The 22167-nt window shown below is 34.0% G+C and overlaps 1 protein-coding gene across 1 annotated transcript in view; it reads right to left on the bottom strand.

Annotated features, from left to right (window-relative positions):
• Positions 1 to 22167, bottom strand: part of ADAMTS20 (ADAM metallopeptidase with thrombospondin type 1 motif 20) — a 191628-nt gene that overhangs the window by 82803 nt on the left and 86658 nt on the right. Inside the window, exons 12-24 of the mRNA XM_008063856.1 lie at positions 20683 to 20828; positions 19238 to 19419; positions 18997 to 19133; positions 16081 to 16198; positions 13653 to 13748; positions 10347 to 10513; positions 10068 to 10197; positions 4737 to 4863; positions 3097 to 3307; positions 2800 to 2964; positions 2154 to 2318; positions 1159 to 1278; positions 437 to 544 (exon numbers count right to left, since the gene is read on the bottom strand). Coding sequence (XP_008062047.1) covers positions 437 to 544; positions 1159 to 1278; positions 2154 to 2318; positions 2800 to 2964; positions 3097 to 3307; positions 4737 to 4863; positions 10068 to 10197; positions 10347 to 10513; positions 13653 to 13748; positions 16081 to 16198; positions 18997 to 19133; positions 19238 to 19419; positions 20683 to 20828 — 1872 coding nt within the window. The remainder of the gene's footprint in view (positions 1 to 436; positions 545 to 1158; positions 1279 to 2153; positions 2319 to 2799; positions 2965 to 3096; positions 3308 to 4736; positions 4864 to 10067; positions 10198 to 10346; positions 10514 to 13652; positions 13749 to 16080; positions 16199 to 18996; positions 19134 to 19237; positions 19420 to 20682; positions 20829 to 22167) is intronic.

The following is a 22167-nucleotide window of genomic DNA, read 5'->3' as shown; positions in this document are numbered from 1 at the left end:
AAAAAAAAAAAAAAAAAAAAAAAAAAAAAAACACATGTTCCATATAAGACTAAAACAAAGTATATACTCCACATACACTGAAGCTTTTCATTTAAAAAAATGGAAATGTTTATAGCTTAAGTAAAAGTTGATAAATGCCTAATATCACATCTGTTTCTCAAAACAACCTGTGACATAAGTATTATTATTATTCCAATTTTGTAGATTAGAAAATATACTCAGAAAACATCAACTTCTTGAGTAAAGATATGAAGCTCTTGAAAGGCAAATGACCCAGCCCTTAAGTTCTAATTCTAAACTCTACACTTCTTTCATACCATCAAAATACCTGAGAATGAATGTGTACATTAATTTGTCAAATCTTTACCAATCCTTTTGTTGATGTCTAAAAGCCTCCATAATAGAAACACTGCATCTCTTAAAGAAATTTACTTACTGGGGTCCAGGAACCATGTCGCCATTGTGCTATCTTTCCTGCAGGAATAACTGGTAATGAAGTGGCTCCAATTTTAGAAATAATTGGGCAAGGTATAACTATACAGTCCTGTTCAAAAGAAAAATGGATCTCATAAATCATCCATTAATCACTCTGCGTTATATTAAATTCAATACTTCACTTCTTCTTCCATATGTCTAAGAACAGTTGCACATTGAATTACAATTAGGTGATACTATGGTTTGTATTTTTCAAAAGCACATAGTACTGTCAAGTGCTAGTAGTGGAATGAGACTGAATCCTAAAGTTTGGATCATTTGTCTCATGGCTGAAAAGGAAAAAAGCAGTAGTCCTTTAAATACACTGCTCAGCTGAAACCTTCTGAATGAACACAGAAGTCTCCTTTAAAAGGCACAGTATATCTTAGAAGTTCATGATAGTTATAATAATAGATATTTTTCTTCGGTTCAAAGAATTGACATACACAAGCTAAATGGGTGATCCCCTGGCAGATAAAGAGTAGAAAATTTCATCATAAAGTTGATAAAAACAAGAAATATAAATTCCCTCTCTCCCTCTCTCTCTCTCTCTCTCATACACACACACTTTTAAGGGATATACATATAAGCAGAAAAAATATACAAAGAAATAATTTTAACACATCAATAATCTTCTGTCTCATAAATCCCTTTGCTTACAACCCATGAAGAGATTTCCTTTACCTGCCTTTCCCTTGGGCGACTGGCCCCATGGCACTCTGTGTCATCTAACACTGCACTAAATAGGACACTGACACATTTAACAGCACGCCTCTGATACCCATGGCCACATGTGGCTGTGCACTGAAAAAAGAAAATAGATATTTAAAAAATCATTGCTTTTCAAAAACTACATAAACTTCTTTTCCTAATGAATACATAGTTAATAATATATTTTCAGTAGATCTTTTTACTAGTCCTTTAGACCAGATTTAAGACATAAAATAAGCAGACTTGATCACTATGCCCTTTATTCAAATTTACTATGTAGATATCAATACAATATTGAAGTAAATCAACTTTACAGTTATTATTGTATCCTAAAAAGTTATGTAAAAATGTCAAAAGAGGTCTGATATTTCAGAGGCAAAGTCAATACAATTTAGGGAAACGATACTTTCCAAATTCGACCCAGTGTATGCATGTCATTTAATATGTTAAGTAAATCTCAAAGAGATAAAGAAAGAATAGTGTATGATAAATTTAAAAGCAACCTCTACAGAAGAATAAGCTACCAACCCTCATCCAACCTGACCATTACTCATTCTGCAGATTCCTAGTCTCTTGTTTGGCAAAACTTTTAAGTAATGTCTACCCTAAAAAAAGATACCAATTTAGACACCAAACCTGAAAATATTCAGTTTAAACAAAGCTGATAAAAACATAAAATTCCTGAATTGTACCCTACATCTTTAAAAATCAATAATTTTTTTAAAAAGCCTACAATTTGTGTCATTTTGTTCAGTTGATGGGAGTTCAAAAGCAAAACTGAAATATTTACTACAGCAAAACTAGCAGTACTGTCAATATTTTTCAGATAAAGTTTCATATTTCAGGGTTTTTTTCCCAAGTAAACCAACCCCTCACTGCATTCACTAAGGGAAGAGTGACTATATCACAACTTTTGTGCTATTTTGTAAAGATGAATCAAATTAGAAAAACCTATATCATATACTCACAGCACCCCATGGTCCTACTTGCCAGGAAGAGCACAGATGAAGCTCACATGGTCTAAGAGATTCAGGTTTGGTACTTGGATTACAGAAGCCATCACTTAAGTGATCTTCATTCAGCTGACACCACACCTGCCGCTGCTTTGTTCCTTTTCCACATGTAACAAGACACTGTAAGAATACAACTGATCATCATTATTTGCAGCATTAGTAAGCACAAATGTCTTAAAGATGATGCAGTGGCCAATTTGCATATTAAAATACAGTTGAAAGACCATTCTTAAGTGCATTTTCCCTTACTTCTACAGAGATAGTCACTAAATAAAATCAGGCCCCCTCAACTTCTGCTGCCCAAGTCCAATGGAAACACCCATTCGTCCTAGAAACAAAAGTACAAAAATATACACAAAAAGTATATAGTCCAGGCAGCTGTGGCACTTTCTTATGAAAATGGTTATAGAATAAACATCATTTAATATTATTGCTAGCCAGATACTGTAAATTTGTAAATTTTTTGATTGCCTGGATAATAAAGCTATTTACAAAATAATAAAATAAATTTAAATACTTCTTAATTTTATAAAGACTTCTATTGCAAAGCTTTCCAAACAGAGTATTATAAAAGTTCTAAGCCTTATGTGTTTACTGTTACCTCACTCCACTCACTAGTAGCCCAACTGGGACAGGAAAATTCATTACAAATCTCTTTCGTCACTCGGGAAAGTTCTTGGCATTCTCTGTCAGCAAGGTGATGGCCAAAGTTATTTATACAGTAAGATTCTCGAGACCTTTCCCCTCTTCCACAGCTCCTGGAACACTGATTTAAAAAAAAAAAGTGATAACTAGTGGGAAAAAATCAGATTTTTAACAAATATATACATTGGGGTAACATAAATATATAATTAGAAAAAAGAGGGCAATTTTTCTTAAGCAATCATTTTTATTGTACCTGGGACCATTCAGAATAATGCCATCTTGTTAAGACACAGTCACCATGGCATGGTTCTCGAGTAGGAGGTTTAAGTTGGTCACTGCAATAGTGATCATCTACTGGAACAGTCTGTCCTTTATGAATGGAATACTTCATGCAGTGGACATTCAAGGACCTATATCCTTGACCACAACGAGATGAGCATTCACTTTTGCCAATGATGTGCCACCTAGAAAAAAAATGTTATTATACTTAGGAGGTATATTAATTAGTACAATTAAAAATAGATTCAGAGAAACTCATTTGTACAACTCAATTTTAAACATTCTAAGAGGTGATATGAAGCCATAGTATGAAGCCAGTCTGGTTAAAGTAAAGCTAGAGGGCCAGTATTGTAACTATTGACCTTACTCTGGCATCTGGGGACTGCTTTGGAGGTATGTCCAAGGAACCCCAAACTTCCCCAAAATCAGTTGGAAAAAACTGGTTGAGACCAAGATTACTCAATTGCTTCATGGCAGATTTAAGACTATGACTGAATATATCTGACTCCAAATCGGGTGGTCTCCCATGCAACCCCTCTGTAAGTACTTTATTTATGAGCAGAGAATGTCTGAGTATTTGACTGTATCAATAAATGTAAAGCCTTTAATGTTTGGTAAACTAGTTTTTGTAAAGCAAATCACATTTTTCATTCATTCATATAATCTATATTTTGACATGTTTCCAGGGAAAACAATTTTTCCACAAGTAAAAATTATTGTTTTTGCCAAATTATTCCAATTGTAGTCTAGCAATCTATCAGACAACTTGAGTGTACCAATATCACAAAGCATATAATTCATGGAATTTATTTTCATCCCCAACAGTATCTCACAGATCTCATGTGCTTCATGCCATTACAGTGCAGTGATGTACCTTTTACAGGAATTCTTACCACTAGGCTTTTGCTATGTTTTTATACAACAACATAAATACATAGAAATTCTCATCCTTGATAAATTCTTATCCTCATCACGGAAGAGGTTCTGGCTATCCCTGAATGTTAAATATCACCTGCTATAGCACATATATTTAAGAAAAAAAAAAAAGGAAAGATGGGGTTATGGTACTTTAAGTCACTCCAAGAGTAATCACAAAAAAATTCCAAATGACAAGAAATTTAGGTTAGAAGTACAAACTTCCCTGCCATGATCTAGGACTGACTTTCTTACAGTTTAATAGGCAAAATACTGATAAGATATCGGGGAATAAATCTATGTATTTCCAGTTCTCAGACTTCAGAAGTTTATTGATTCATGAATTCAATGGGAATTACAGAATCATTCTACAGAATTTATTGGTTCAGGTCTTTAAACCATCGATTTTCTGATAAGTGTTTTATCTGTGTTTATTTTATAGATAAAATTGTTTCAATTTTCTACACAAAATGTTGAGGCCTAGATACTGGTATTCATCAAATACTGTGAATAAAAATTCAAACCAATTATGTACTGAATTTCACCATAAATTAGTAAGCCTGAAATTTTATAATGGCAGGGGCAGAGTATAAGTATTAGTTATGTGTCCTTTCTGAGTCGAGCACTGAGTTGAATATTTTACTCTTAGTTCACTTATTAGTTTTAATCTGGTTATATTATACATTATTTCCCTTTTACCTCAGTTCACAGTCTGTATTGCACCTTTCAGTAGCAAACAATGGAAGTGGCAAGTGGTCACATCTTTGATCAGGCACAACCATATGATCACTCTTACGTATGCAGGTAATTTTTCTTCTATGAAGACCTTGGCGAAAGTCAAATGAAAATTAAAAATGAAAGGAAAATTCACATAAGTAGATGGTCTGCAATTATGTATTTCTGTTAATAGCCTAAAGGAGTTATTCTAAGCAGGCAAAAATTACCAACAAAACATCCAGGATATATTATTATATTAATCCAGCGAGGAATGACTTTTTATAACAAGGAAGCTAAATCCTGAATGACTGAGGAGTTAGCTTAGTGAAGAGACATAAGGAACATGAGACAGGTATGGAGTAGGAAGAAATTCGTTACTACTGTATAGAGTAATTGTAGGTGAAAAATTGAGTAGCAAGGGACTGCACTACTGCTATACAGTGTACTATATTATTGTCATCTATTATTTTCCTCCTCTTTCCCCATAAATGAATTACACGTCTCAACTTCTCGCAAGAGAATAACTCTTCTCTGTCCATTGGCATCAGGGTTATACCAACTGACTGTGAGGGGATGTGACCCATTTCATTCCCAAATAGATCTCTTTCCTTGTACTCTCTGTCTCTAGGGCAGAATTTCACATGTAGGGCTGATCTTTCAGCCTGGAATCAAGAATGAAAAAGGCGTAGACCAACAATAAAAAGATCAGTGGTTATCACAGGCTGTGGGGGAAGGAGGGTGGGATGAACAGATGAAGTACAGGGGATTTTTAGGGCAGCAAAACTACTATGTATGATATCGTATTGGTGAATACATGTTGTTATACGTTTATCATAACCCACAGAATTTACAACACAAAGAGTAAACTCTAATGTAAACTATAGATTTTAGTGAATAATGATGTATCAAATTATCTCATCAACTGTACAAATGTGCCACACTAATGTAAGATGTTAACAACAGGGAGTGTGTTTGGCAGGGAGAACCAGAGGAGGCAAGAAGGAGGACTACGCAAACTTTCTATACTTTCTGTTCAATTTTTCAATAAACCTAAAACTGTGCTAAGAAATAAAGTCTATAAATTACATTAAAAAAAAACCAACATGGATGCAGACACCAAGTTGGAGTAGAGCCATAGCCAATTAGCAATCAAAATAAGGTATGAGTAAGAAATAAACTTTTGTTGTTCTAAGCTATTGGGATTTGGTAGTTGTTTGTATGCAGTAGAACCATAGCAAAAACAAACTAAGAGAAGTGGTCATAATGGGCCAGATAGTTTGAACTTTACAAATTTCTGCAATGGAGAGACAGTAAAGTGTTTAAGTAGTCAGTGACATTATCAAATTTCTGTTCTATCAAAGTTCAACTTTGTACTTCCAATTAAGCAAACATGAACATATGTTATTTCTGCTTCTTCCTAAATATCCTTTGAAATAACTACAAGGAATTTTGAAAAGGCATAAACCAAAAGAACAAATAAAAAAAGATTTTAAAAAACAGTAGGCAAGAAAAGGAAATTTTGAATATGCAAAGTAGGTGGAAATAACTATTTAACAGAGCCAAGGAAGATGAAACCTAAGCCTGTGAAGTGGGAAAGTAAATAAGAAACAAACTATTCATGCCATAAAATTCCAGAAAAGCCCAGGAATGGAAAACACTGGGTTCCTCTGAAGGGGTAAATATGAAAGGAGTAGGCTTGAAAAAGTGAATTGATTGAAAAGTATTTATACAAAACAGTTAGACCACTACTCTTCTAGGTGAGAGCGACACTGTCCAATAAAAACAGAATGTGAGCCACATTATCTAGTAGTCATATTAAAAAGTTAAAAAAAATATAAAATTAATTTTAATGACATTTATACTTGACCTCAAATATCCAAAATATGGATATTTGCCATCAATATAAAAAGTATTAATGTATATTTTACATTTTTTTCATAGCAAATCTTCAGAATTCAGTTTGTATATCACGCTTATAGCACATTTCAGTGGTTTGCCACATGCAGCTAGGGGTTACCATATTGGACAGCATAGTTCTAGAAGAGGTGAACTTGAGAGTGCAAGACACAGGTGAGGGAAGCTGGGGACACACTGTACTAGAACTGTGTGATTAAGTGAGGATCCCATATTGACTGATGAGATCCCAGGCCACTGGGCTCTCCATCTTCTTCTGACTATAAGCCAGTGTCTATTGTCCTGCAGCCTCCTCATGACCATCAGAAGATGAGAGAATTCCTCTTGTGGGAGCCTATGTAACCCAAGAAAAAAGATCAACTGACAATGACATTTGGGGCTACTCCCCAATGACACATGAAAGGGCTACTTCATAACCAAATTACTCTATAATGTAGCCTCTAGTTGACTTGTCTGACCCACACAGGACTTTGAATCAGATTTTAGTACTTCTTAAATATGAACAGAGAAAGATCAATAGACATTTTAGAAAAACCTCTAACACATAAGAGGTAGAATAAACAAAAGCAAAATAGAACTAGGATGAAACACATATAAGTCAGGGAGCAGAAGAAAACTTAAAGATTATAATGAATACCCTCAGAGCTATAATAGAAGGTAATGCATTCATGAAGCAAAAGCAAGATGTCATTAGAAGAAAACATCAAGAAAATGATGAAACTGGGAGAAGAAATTAGAAAATAACAGCTCTTTTTAGGAGGTTGAACATCCAAATAATCAAAATTATAAGAAGATAAAGAGAAAAATTAATGTGAGAAAATTGTCAAAGTAATAACACAGTAACATTTCTCAAGACAAAGAATCTATGTTTCCAAATTGAAATGACATCTCAATTATCCAGAAAAACAGATGTAAAAAACACCCACACTGAGGCAACGTATCCCGACATTTCATACCACTAAAATTTAAAAAATAATCCACAAAACTTCCAGAAAAGAAAGTACTACATACGAGCACAGAAAATTGGAAAAGCCAGAAAACAAGTCTTTCAAATTCTAAAAAAAAAATCTGTTTTAGAATTTATACCAGCTAAACTACTGGTCAAGCATGAGAACAGGATAATGCCATTATCAAATATGAAAGGTCTCAAAAAAAATGACTTTCTTTCTTGGAAAAGCACTGAGGGATATGTTTCACCCTATTTGGGAAGAAAATCAAGAAGAGGAAGTCATGGGATTTAGAAAACAGGAAATCTAGCACAAAAGAAGATTAAAGAGAATTTCCATGATAATAATAAAGGGAAATTTCAAGGTGACAGTCATATAACAAGGCTGAACAGCAACACAAGCAAATCAGAGCAGGAGAAAAGAAGGCCACAGGAGCAAGAGATAAAGTAAAGGAAAATTGAAACTGACAAATTAAATAATATGCTTGAAAATATTAAGACAAAATGTATACACAGCTCTGACAATAAATTTGGGACTGGTAAACAAACAAAGTAAAGAATTTAACTTTAGAGAAACCAAAATGTTACACAGAAAACAAAATATAAAAAAAATATATATATATATATAATCATAGTACACTATGTGGCAAAAGAAATCATAGCTCCTGTTACGCTGCATGTCATTAAGAGAGCTCTCCGGTTTGACCTCCCAACCCATCTCTCACCATGTGTGTCCAAACTTCCATTTAGAATTGTGTTGTCCTTTACTGTGTTCACTGCATTTTAGAGTATTCCTCCATTCTCCTGTTGCTTGAACTCGTTCTCCTAACTCCCCACATCCATGGCTACAGACGAGCTTACCCCTCATGCTGGAGTGCTGGTCCCAGCTCCCCAAACTCCAATTCTCTTCTGTAAAGTATATCCATGGCCTTTCTGTCAAAATGAATTCTTCCTTCTTCCATGTGACCACAGCTCTTTGTGGCCTACCTCCAGCATTTATCCTAGTCAACCGTTCATCATCTACCGCCACCTCCCTCCACTGAGACACTGCCCAAGCGTAACAGGAACACCCGGTCCCACACAATTATTCTGGGCAGCACTGCCCTAGTGCCACAAGACCAAGGCAGCATCGGCCCTGAACAGGACACCACAGTTTTTTTGGCACCTTGTCAGGACAGTTTGTTAGACTGTGGTCACTGCCCCTGGCCACCCACTTTCTTGCATAAGCCGATCTGCATATTGTTCTGAGTTTCTGCCTCTCTGACTCACACTGTGCCTCCAATTACCAAACCTTTTCTCTATTACCCATGAAAACGCTTTCTCCATTCTACACAAACTTCTCTACCTTCAGCTTCAATCTGCTGACAACCTGCTCGCTCTACCTTTTCTATGGTCTACTCTGTGTATATCTGTAGCAGCACATCTACCATTTTATTTTTATTTTATTTTATTTTTTTGAGTTGGAGTCTCACTCGGTCGCCCAGACTGAGTGCAGTGGCCGCTCCCGGCCACCGCAGCCTCGACCTGCTGGGCTCCGGCGATCCTTCCGCTTCAGCCTTCCAAGTAGCCGGAATTACAGGCATGCGCTACCACGCCCAGCTGATTTTTTTTGATTTATTGTAGAGATGAGGTCTCGATGCCCAGGCGGGTCTCGAACCCGCGGGCTCAGGCAATCCACTCACCTCAGCCTCCCAAAGGTGCGGGATTACAGGCTGAGCCACCGAGCCCGGCTTGCAGCTACCTTTTTAAATTAAGCTATCTACTGCATCTGTTTCAACCACTAGACTGCAAAACTTGAATGCAGAATTGGGGTCTTATTAATATTCTGAAACAAAGCATTCCCTCAATAAGTGTTTACGGCATTGAAAAGCATCATATTATACAACTAAGTACCCATTATTATAAATTGCATCTTTCTGCTTTCTTTCCCTACTGTAAATTTCTCTGCTTTTCCATTGTCCCCCTCTATTCCCTTCAGTTATTTATGCTATCAGTACAAGTATATTTCCTTGTGGTCAAGGAAGGGAAATAAAAGAATGTTCGATATCTCAACACTAAAGGGGAAGCCAAGTTGTTGAGGAAGAGCATGTGGAGGTGGGTAGAGGGAAGGGCAGATATTTCACTGGGTAGCAGATTGCGAGTTAGAGAAACTTTCTGTGGCTGTGAAAAAAAAAATGAGAACAGGAAAGGAAAGAAGCAGCAATGGAGAATGTTGAAAAGGGTAGTGTTAAATGGGTTTGTTAATACAAAAAACAAAGAATCAGTGAGAGGAAAAGTGGAAGGGATTAAAAAAAAGGAAACATTGAAATGTCTGTATGGGATATGCGTGGGGATGGTGGGGAAGATTCTATAGGTAGCTAAACTCAAAAACTCCCCCTCTGCCAAAAAAAGTACCCTAAATGACACCAGCATGCATAGTTAGGCTATTGTGTCTTATTTAATGCCAGTTGTACCTTGACACATTTTGGTACAGTCTTGCCATGGTCCATACAGATCCCATGTGAACAGGTCACTCCTCTCTTCCATAGGAATATTGAAAGAATAACGTACATCAGGGTTGTACAAATTGCCCACACACAACACCTCAATAAAATACAAAGGAACGAACAGTCAATTCATAAAAGACATATAAAGACATAATTTGTATACATTTAATAATAAATGTTAACTGCTTAACTGTAGTTACTAAGAAGATTAAAGCTAAGTCTTATGAATAACTACTGAGAATCTACCTGCAGAATCAGTTCTTCTTCTAGTCGATCAGTACTATTAATTCTTTCAATTGAGTTGTTTGATCCACTGTATTCAAAAATGGCTCCTTGTACGTTGATTTCTTTTTTTGACATACTTACAACAAAATTTCCATTCAAAAGAAAATTTCCCTGAGTGTCAGACAATGCTGTAAAATAACAAAATATTACTCATGAAATAGTAAAACAAGTCAATGGGACATAGAATACTTTTTTAACATTTAAAATTCAAATCAGTTTTTAAAACTAAAGTCAGTAAATGTAAATTAATACTAAGGAAATAAGTTTGTTTTAATGCATTGTGGAATCTAATCTATAAGTAGGCAAACTTCAGCACATCAGCCAAAGATATCAAAATAAATTCACCCTCTACTTTTCTATCTCAGAAAGTTATCTTCTTCCATTAGGCATGCAGCTTCAGAAGAGACATACAAGTGGGGGAAAGTGAATAGAATTCATGGCCCCAGTAGACAGATCAGTTCATAGGACCTGGTCTCCAATGGTGGAGAAAGAAAGAGCAGCTACACAACTACAACATTCCATTTATGCTTGTCTTGGAAAAAAGGTACAAAGCTTTAGCATGCTAGGGCCAATATTCTAAAAGGTCAAGCAATGAGAATACCTCTTTCTATACAAATGCTTGAATCTTTCATAGAAAGGTACTCAATTACTGCTGATACATATGTGAATTTCTGCATTTCAGATAAACACGCCTATCTCCCTCTCTGTCTATGGTCCTGTCTTGTCCTCTCTTTTTCCCAGTGACAGGTATAAATATATGCCTGTCAAATATGTATGTGTGTATACATTTACATATATAAATATATTCATAAAACAATTATATCATATGTGCTCATAATTTGTTATTTTTAAAATACAAAATTACATGGTGTCCACAACAGTATAGCAGTAAAAAGACAAATGAATTTTCCATGTTAAAACAATAGATTTAAGTTCAAAGTGTTCCAGTTAATTTCTATGTAATCTTGGACAAAACTCTTGCTCAATTTTCTGAACAGCAGAATAGAAATAATACAAATTTCTACCTCACAGGCTTTTTTTTTTTGTTTTTGAGTTGGAGTCTCACTCTGTCGCCCAGACTGGAGTGCAGTGGCCGCTTCCGGCCACCGCAGCCTCGACCTGCTGGGCTCCGGTGATCCTTCTGCCTCGGCGATCCTTCTGCCTCAGCCTTCCAAGTAGCCGGAATTATAGGTGCATGCTACCACGCCCAGCTAATTTTTTTATTTATTGTAGAGATGAGGTCTCGCCTGCTCAGGCGGTCTCGAACCCACGGGCTCAGGCAAATCCACTCACCTCAGCCTCCCAAAGGAGCGGGATTACAGGCTGAGCCACCAAGCCCGGCTTCACAGGCTTTTAATAGGGATCAAATTTAGAAAATGTTAAGTGTTTATGTTGTAAAATACTGGGCTAATTATTTTTAATTTTCAAGAGGATATGCAATATTTAAAGTTTTATACTGACTAGGAAAAACTTCAGGTTAATCAAATACTTTTTGTTTGCTTTATTTATGCTATACTTTTCAGTGGAACAATAACCTTTCTGGAAAACATTTGTTTGGCACTCTGGGAAACCTTGCCAAAAGCATACAATTTATCTGTGGCTAGACTTCCTAATAAATATAATACTCCTCTGAAAAAGTAATCTTGAAGGAATTACTGTATTTAAAAAATTGGTGTTTCTGTGTATATATGTACTAGTATAAATGTCTTTATATACTACACTGAATTCAGTGAGAATAAAGTTTTATGTGTGTCTGTGTGTGTGTGTGTGTGTATGTGTGTGTGTATTTTTTTTTTCCAGAACTTTCAGGGATACTATTAGTTTTCGACTACATGAATGCACTGTACAGTGGCAAAGAAGTCTGGGTTTCAGGTGTACCTACTGCTCCCACCTGTGTACATTGTACCACAGGTGATTTTTTGACCCTCCAACCTTTCCCACCAAAGATCTATATTTATCCTATGAAACGGAAGTTATTTTATATAAGAATCTATACTTTATTAAAACTGGATAGGCCTATTTAGGAGATTGTGGTCCACTCCTAATTCTAGAAAGATACATATATCTATATTTGAAACCTAAAAAAAACCTATTAAATTATTTTTCTACAATATGGTAGTGTATATATGTATGTGTACCTAGGTCATATTTATAGCAAAAAAAGAAAAATAACTTCAACTAAATGTAAAAGGGTAATAAATAAAAATATTTTCATTGAGAATATTTTTTATCTTTTATTGAGATGAAATTGACATAACATAAAATTGACCATTTTTAAATGAACAATTCATGGCATTCAATACATTCATAAAATGTTGTACAACTGCCTCTACCTAGTTCCAAGACATTTCATCACCCCAAAAGAAAATCCAGTACTCACTAAGCAGTTCCCTTTACTTTTGATTTTATAGTGCCAAATGTAATTTCTGATAAGCTGTTCATTATAGATTCAGATTGCCAGTTACACATCTGAATTATTTGGGTCAATATTTCACATTTTATTAATGTGAAGCAGATACTTTCTTAATATTAGCTCTGAGCCATCAAATACCTAACTCTTTCTCAATATCAGCTCTGCACCATCAAATACCTACTTCAGGGTGGTGAGTGAAGGATAAGTCAGCATTAAAATATTTCTCAGACACAAGGGAAAGGTTTGTAAAATATTCTTTTCATTTTTGTGTCTAAGTAAAATTCTTTAAACCTAAAGCTAATTTCTAAAAATAGATAACATAAATTAAGTTTATACTCTGGAAATAGCTACAGGACAATATACTGTGACTACATTCATTAACACCTAATGTGAAACCACAGTTCCTTTGATGTCTTTTTTAAATACAAGAGCCATTGAAAAATTGTGCTAAAATGTTTTTGCTACATGGCAAAAACACTGAAGAAACCTATTTAAAAGATTTAATCCCAAAGAGTTCCATAATCAATATTAGACAAAAAGATATAATTTTATTCTAAATACACATGGAACTGATTGACTATAACTTATGGTTATCTAAGATACTCTTACAGGAAAAAGTGGAAACAAATTTAGTTTTCAAAATTGTATTCTGTGTTTTTTTTTTTAAGAATATATTTTGTAGAGCTTAAGAAGAACATACGTCTAGAGAGTTGGATGACCTAAGTTCAGTATGAACTGAAATGGCATGTTTGCTCAAAGAACTCTTGTTGCCTTCCAAGAATTTACATCAACCACAACATCCATGAAATTGTACACGAACCACACATTGGCTGCTGTTTACGAAAAATGTTTACCAAGGTAATTGTCATCTTCTGGTTTTCCAGAATAGCTGTGCTGAAGAATGTCAATGTTTGTTGCTCCTGTGGGAATCTTTACAACAACATTATAACCTGCAATATAATTTTACACATGTTAAATTTCACAAAAAGCAGATGGCCTAGAGGTTATTACTGCTGAATGATTAAAAAATATGAATAACATAGTCAGACTTAATTTCATTTTATCGTTAACAAATGATACGGTGGTCATACCTTTTGATTCAGTGCTTTATATATACAAATGACTGAGGATTGAGAAAAAGTGGTCATCGTCTAGATACAGACTTTGGATTCTTAACTTTTCCTACTCTTAAAATCTTTAATATAGAATGGAACAAAGCTAGTATTTTAGCTCCTGAGACACTTAATACACGGATTCATTTTAAAACCTGGCTTATGCTTTTATATTTTTTCCTACTAGGAAAAAATAGAGGATTTCAAATACTAGTCACAAATCCAGGAGATATTAAAGTAACTGGTCACTGCTGTGATATGTTCACAGAGACTCAGCGAACAGCCAGATAATAAAACTTTTCAATTTCATTAATGAAAAATAATAGAAACAGAAAGAAAAAAAAGCTTAAGCTTTTTCTCAAGCTTTTAGTTTGTCGTATAAGCAGGCATTCCTTTATCTACCCCCAAAACTTTACATTACTTTTAAAAGTATACTAATAAACTTCTTATGAGAAAAGTAAAAAGTTTTCTTGAGTAAAATGAAAGTAATATTTCCACTTTATGAGACCAAATTCAGCGACACTGGCACTGTTCAAAAGAGGAAGCGCTATATCAAATATATATTAAACATGAAAAAAAGTTTTCCCAACACTAAAATCAGTCATGTTACATAGTTGTCCAAATACTCTCATGTTTTTAAGCACTACAAATAATTATGCTCTAGTGATATTATTCTTAGTTTTTCCTTTTCATTATTTATTAGGGTTTTCCCCCATTTACTATATGAATAAACAAAGTTATTATATTTCTCATACGCTAACTTTGATGAATAGGAAATGAATTTAAGAAGAAGTTTTTTAAAAGAGCTTAAAAATTTACAACTGTAATGTCAGATCGCTGAGCATATTTTTAGAGCAGTCTTATTTTATCTCTTTAAAGCCTCACATTTTAAATATAAGACAATGAATGATTTGATGATTCTGTATACACTATCTGCATACTGATTTCAGGTTATTGATCTACAAGAATAATTTTAATTTACACATTTTTCTCCATATAATATTCTCACCCACTACTTATGTTTTTTCCATTATAATTTTCAAGAAAGCAAGCTTAAGGTGTTGCAAAGGTGACAAGATGAAGGCTACCACTAGGGGGCAGAAATGTGATAAATGCTATTCAGACCCTGCAAATGAGTTTAACACCTATTGCCATTGGCGAATTAATTCACAGTACAATTTTCACAAGATTAATATTTGATTCTAATTTGGCACATATGGCTTTATCCTGGAAAAAATATCAGTGAATACTGACTATAATAAATGTGTGCTATTGGTTATAGAAAGAGATCAAATGTATAGTTCCTATGAATGAGTAATAATAACTAGAAAAACAGTATGTTAAATCATCTAGTAACTAAGATTCATAAGCACCACTAAAGTATAAAACGTACTATACTTTCCATATAGATAAAAACATAAATTTTTTGTTTTTAATTCTACAACTTTAATTGAAGTAACTAACATAACGTAACAATTCGAACACATGTGAACACAATTTAAAGCTGAACAATCAGACTGTAAAAAATAAATTTTAAATTGTAAGGAAAGATTTCAAGGTCTGTTTTCATTGCCATAAAAAGAAAAAAGTCTAGAAAATGTTAGAATGAAAAATGTCTTACATATTTTCATAGCATTTTGAAGAAAAATAAAATAATAGCTAAATCAATTATACTGTGGATCCAGATATTACCTGGAAGATCAAATGTGATCACTCTGAATCAACATTTAAGTAATGGTTTCGTCCTTCCCCTTCAATCAACATTTTCAATATACCATTAATAAGAAACACATCAGATAAACCATGTCATACAAAGTGGTTCAAATAATGAAAATATTTGAAAGCTAGGTTGCATGAACATCAATAAAAGGACTTCATTAATTGGGGAACTATTAATATACTCCAGTAGAATAGCACTGGATTAAATCTAATAAATACACTTAATACATTTTTAAGAATCAGAGTAGTTTTGAGAATGTGAATCCATTAATTTAAGGATACAACTGGTATAACATAAAATTTAATTTTTTTATATTTAGGAAATACTTTTTGACAATCATTTTGGACTAAGGGATAGAGTAGACAAAACAATAACAAAACATTACTATTATGTCTTTACTATATGCTCTGCTATTATACCAAGCAAAAGGGAAAACGAGAAACAACTCACCATAATGGGCACTATTGAAGACGCCTGCCATTGTCTTGCATGAAGAGTTGTCCCCACCACACACTCCACATTTGTCTCTCCTAGCCTTGGAGTTTAACACATGATCACAGCCAGCTTGCTTCAAAACACATTTATTACAATCAGTATAATAAGAATGACTAAGTATAAGCATGATGCTTTAAGGCTTAGAAAGTTCTTTTCACAAATATTCCTTCAATTAACAGGAAGCTTAGTAAAACATGATTTTTTTCAGAATATCTTCTGATCTTGTTGTGCATTGATATTTTCATACATCTCTTTACATGGTCTAAAATGCAGTGCTTTTCAAAGAGTTACCCACACACCTCCTACATCAGAATTACATGGGGTGGCATTCAGAAAGGCAGATCCCTCAGATCTTCCAAATTAAAATCCTTGGAGATAAAACTTAGGAGTCTGTGTTGTAACACTGACATCAATTCCTATAACCACTATCACTTGAAAAGCACCCTTTAAGCAAATGTAATTCACAGAGACAAAAGTATGACTATGTAAGCAACACATTAGAATACTCCAAAAAGATGTTCTTCATAATTAACTTTTTAACTCCTTACCTTAGAACTCTTGGAATAATTCCAGTTTCAAATCAACATTTGAAAGAAACAACTTATCTAAAACTGATTCTCAGCACAATAGTATTTATTAAAAGAATGAATGAATAAATAAATAACTATGAAAGTAAATAGCAACTTTCCATAAGTTTCAAAAAACAAATATAGCTCCTCTCCATGCAGAAGCTGTCCTCTGCATACACTGCAATTATTTTTTCAGTTCTTTGGAATCGTCCTCTAAATTTGGAGATCGAAAAAGAAAATCTCTTAAGCTTCATGAATCCTATTATACACAAGACAAATATTCTAAAGTGAAAAGTTTAACTATATACTTTCTAAAAGTATGATGTATTTATATGTTCTAATAATCTTTATTACAATTTTTTTCTTTTTCATATGAGTTTATCCTGCTAATTTAGAGAAAACATAATTTTTTCAGGCCATATATTTTAGCAACCCATTTGTAGTATTTAAGCTTCTTTCAATGCATAAGTTATTTTAAATGACTTTAAATATCTCATTAGCTCTTTGGGTGTAAGGCTTTTATCACCTGGTAATATATATTTGCTTTTTGGGGAGATTTAAATTTACCCTGTTAACTTCCACCCTAACCAAAGGAATAAATAAGTTCACAAGATTATACTTACATTTCTTAAAAATTTTTAAATTTTATTTTTAAATTGACAGAGAACATTATATGTTTTTTATCATGTACAGCATTGTTTTGAAGTGCACATACATTATAGAAAGGTTAAATCTAGCTGATTAACAAATGCATTACCTCAAATACTTCTCAATTTGTGGTGCAAGCACATAACACCCACTAAAATAGAAGTATCACATGATGCAGTAATCCCACTACTGGGTATATATCCAAGGAAATGAAATCAGTATGTCAAAGAGAGTATGCCCACACTCCCATGTTTCTACATAAAATCAACCTAAGTTTCCATCCATAAATGTATGGATGAAAAGAATGTGATTTACGTACACAATGAATACGATTCAGCCATACAAAAGAATAAAATTCCGCCATATGCAACAATATAGATGAACCTGGAGGACATTATGGTAAGTGAAGCAAGGCACAAAAAAACAAATATTATTTGATCTCACTCATGTGAAAACGTAAAAAGTTGATTTTATAGAAGTACACTTACTATATTCACTACATTCGCTTAGTTCTCAAACTCACCATCTGTCCTTAAGATCACCATTGGCAACATGTGCTCTCACCTAGAGTCCTGCTAAATGGCCCATTTACCCCCAATCTTCTAACATTAACATTCTGAGTATTCCAATATGCAAATCAAAACACATCTCTCCCTTGACTTCAAATCCTTCCATGGGTCTCCAAGGAATTAGGCAAAAAAAAAATTTAAAAAAAAGTTCATATAACAACCATCTGCTAGTCCCTAACTCTGACCCTGCTCCCTTACTTCCTTACCTTTCTAAAACCTACTCATTTCTATACTTAGCACAAAGCTCACATCCTCTGTGAAGGGTTCTTTTAATCCTTTACCCATCTCCCCATAAAATAAGACACTCTCTTCTTAGTATCTCCATGTACCTTGCAGATGACCTATGCATAGCATTGCATTCTAGTAGTTTATATGCCTATCTCTCCTGTGAATCTATGACCATTGCCTATCTCTCCTGTGAATCTATGACTGTGAAGTGGGGGCTTTGCTCTGATCATTTATCCTGGTGACTTACACAGAATCAGACATCTAGAAGATAATCAATGTTTGCTGAATGTACATAAGAAGTGACAGAAGGCTGGGGAGAGGAAGGGAAGACATGAATGGTTTTAACACAGAAGGAAGAAAGTTACCATAGAAGGTCACAAGTGAAGTAGCAAAAGCACTTTACAAACTTTGTGTCCTATTGCTTTCTATCTTTTTAGGAAGCTGACCTCATACCCATCTTGATTACGAATCCAACAGGTGAAACAAAATCAGCAAACTTATCTAAATGCTTTGCAAATTATGCTTTGTGACAGAGAATTGCCTAGTCACAAGTAAAACTACATTCCTATAGATAGCATGATATCAAAGGTTGCTTTGTTGGAGTTCATAAGAGCATATATACCGAAGTAATAAAAATAACATTTAGTTAGAGAAAGAAAACATTTTCTTTTTTTAAAATTTATTTTAAAGATGTGGGGTATAATTCAGGATTAGATAATAAGTGGTCATCGAACAGGTGAAGTTTGGGTCTCCTATTAGTCCTCACTTCATCTGGTTTGGGATCAGGTACCCTTGTTCATGTTATGTGCTCCCCACAAAGTTACTTTAAACATAATAGAAATTTACAGTTTACTTACCCGACACAGGCCTTGAACACAGATGTCATTAGTTTCCGTTCCACAAGGAGTACCATCAGCAACCCTATCCTTCAACTGGTAGAAGTTAGTGGTTCCAGCAACGCGACAATAGAGTTTACAACGATCTTTTATGGCAACTATAAAAAAGAAAAAAGTCACACATTAAATGTATAATAATAAAGGTATGTGTTCCTATGTCTCAAAATATTTTTACATCAAAGAAATAATATAATTTACTTACTCCCGCTGTACTTTGGAAGCCATCTTACATTAGGGGAAAGACCATTGATGTTGAAATGTTTACCATCAAAATCAGAGCACTGCTTCTCTCGAAAGTCTTGCTTGCCTTTTGGACATGAATCAGTATTACATGATCGAAATTTCATCCTGCGGCCCACACAGTACTTTCCTCCGTTTCTTGGCCTAGTCAAATTCATTACATTTTAAAGCACATCAGTACAATATTATTTCTGCCATTTACTTCTAAAACTGTTCCATTTTTTCCAGGATCTGAAAAACCACTGACGTCCCACTAACACTCTTTGTTTCTAACAGAGTGACATAAAAAAGACATACTCGGGACGATTATGTAACAGGGGTTTTAAGCAATTCTAGGACTAATGAATCATAAAATTAGTCACTTTAGGGTGAACACTGAGGCCTGGAGGGCAGAAATGATATCATATTCTTGACTAGAATAACTAACAAGAAAACAAACATGGATATTTGTTTTTAAACTTCAAAAAAAGGGTTTGTTCATTTTTCTGAAATTAATAAAAAAGACACGTAGAAAGCCAGAGGCAATAACCAGGAAGATAGCACGTTAAATAAAAAGAAAAAAAATGTATCTTTGTCATGTAAATCCTACTTATCACTCAGTTCAAGGAGTTTTATGGTATCAATCTATATTCATCTCTATTTCAACTTATGCTGGAAAATAAAAACACTTTTTTCAGAATTTTTGGAATATAAAGACTTCTAGTATAACCTAGCTATTTCAAAATTTAAATAATTTAAGTTATATTTTATTCAGAAAATGTCATATTTCTGCATTAAAATTCTTATTAATAAGACTTTAAATAAATAATGTCATATTGCTTACCAATTTATATATCATATATACAATGGAAACATTATTTTAAAATCTTTATGAAATCTCTAAGCTCTTTTAAATAGTTTGATGAGGGGGAGATACACTTCAGTGTTTATTCAGTTAAAGACAATGATGTATCTATAACACGAGAAGCAAAGAAAAAAAAATATGACATGTCAAATTACATAAAACAGTAAAAAAGTGATAACCAAACTACAGATTTTGTCCAGGAGAGCCAAAATATAAGTGAAAGGAGCCAGGATCTTTCATTAGGAATATAGTAAATGTGAAAATGTCACCATATTACTGTTATTCATATTTATATCTTAAATTTATCCTAAATCAGAAGACACAAAAAGTGAAGAAAAGGTTTATTTTTTCAGTTCAGATTATAAAATTTAATATATTTAGTTTTTTTAAAAATGTCTGAATCTACTAAGATATAAAGTAATATAGCTTAAAGTATTCCAGAAGTTTTCTGAATCTCAGAAACTTACAAGACTGACCTCCGGTTTTAGAAGTGAATGAAACTGATGTTTACTTTCTGGTGCCTTGAGATAATCTTAATTTACAGTGACATAAAAAAGACATACTCGGGACGATTACAGAGCCTGGTTGTGCTTTTGATTCCACCTCCACATGTTCTTGAACAAGAACTGTAAGGTCCCCATGGTCCCCATTCACCATCTATAGGACGTGTTTCCATTTCTTTGTTTACACATAGCCCATGGTGGCAGTGCTATAAAAATAATAAACACAAAGGGAAACAATCCATGTATATCTAATTAGAACATCACAATGATTATAATAGTAGCATAAAGATCAATAGAAGAACACACTATAAACAAATTTAAAGCAAGCTTTTATTAATTCAGAAATGTAATTACATTTGACACCATTTTATGAATATTTCCCATGCAAAAGAGTATATTTTTCTTGCCTTTGAGATTTAGACTCACTGGAGAGGAAGGAAAATTTAAACGCTAAAAATCAAATACGGTTTTTTTTTAAAAAGCAAACAAACATTAGGTTAATATGTCATATTTCTGTGCTTCCATTTTTTTTACTCAAATATATCCATTCACTAGATCACTCTTTTAGGTAACTTTCTACTTTATCCTTATCCAAAGTCTCAAATGAAGCCCTTGTTTCTTAACAATCATCAAGAAAATGGAAACTTACACAAGAATCGGCCCACAATCTCCTACCACCTGTTCTATCTACCCACCAGCATCTGCACACACTCAGCCTTCTTGCCTATAAGCATATATAAAAAATCCACACTCCTAGACAAGGTCATTCCCTCCACCTGTTCCCTTGATCTGATCCTTTCTCTCTACTCAAAAAAATCACTCTAGCAATTTTCCCATTTCTCCTATATCATCACTTCTGTGATAGCTAAGAAGTAGACATGTGCTGATTCCACTCTATGAACCCATTATCAGACTGCAGAAGATAGAGAAATTGAGAGCAAGCATTTAGAAATTTTTATAAGATTTGTACAGAGTAATTTTATGTTTATTAAAGTAAATAATTTAAAAATTGGACTATGTTTATTTTTAATTGTGGCAAACACACATAAAATTGACCATCATAGCCATTTTTTGTGTTCAAGTCAGTCGTGTTAAGTGTATTCACACTATTCTGCAACCAATCTCCAGAACTTTTTCATCTTGTAAAATCAAACCCCCATTTTGCTCTCCCCCCACCTCCTGGTAACACCATTCTACTTTCTCTTTCTATGACTCTGACTACTCCAGATACCCCATATAATTGGAACCATATAGTACTTGTCTTTTTGTGACTGGATTACTTCCCTTAGCATAATGTTCCTAAGGTTCATCCACATTATAGAATGTGTCAGAACTTCCTTCCTTTCTAAGGATGAGTAATCTTCTACTGTATGTTGACTTATTCCACTTTGTGCTGTTATAATAGAATACAAAAGATTTTGTGATTTATAAAGAACAGAAATTTATCTCTCACAGGTCTACAGGCTAGGAAGGTCAAGGTGTGACAGGCTCTTATGTTTGATGAGGCTATTCTCTTCCTCCAAGATGGTACCTTGCTCGCGGCAT

The sequence above is a fragment of the Carlito syrichta genome, unplaced genomic scaffold, assembly GCF_000164805.1.
Source record: "Carlito syrichta isolate Samal-C Ts95f unplaced genomic scaffold, Tarsius_syrichta-2.0.1 Scaffold307107, whole genome shotgun sequence".
Taxonomy (NCBI): domain Eukaryota; kingdom Metazoa; phylum Chordata; class Mammalia; order Primates; family Tarsiidae; genus Carlito; species Carlito syrichta.
This window is presented reverse-complemented; position numbering and strand designations above follow the sequence as displayed.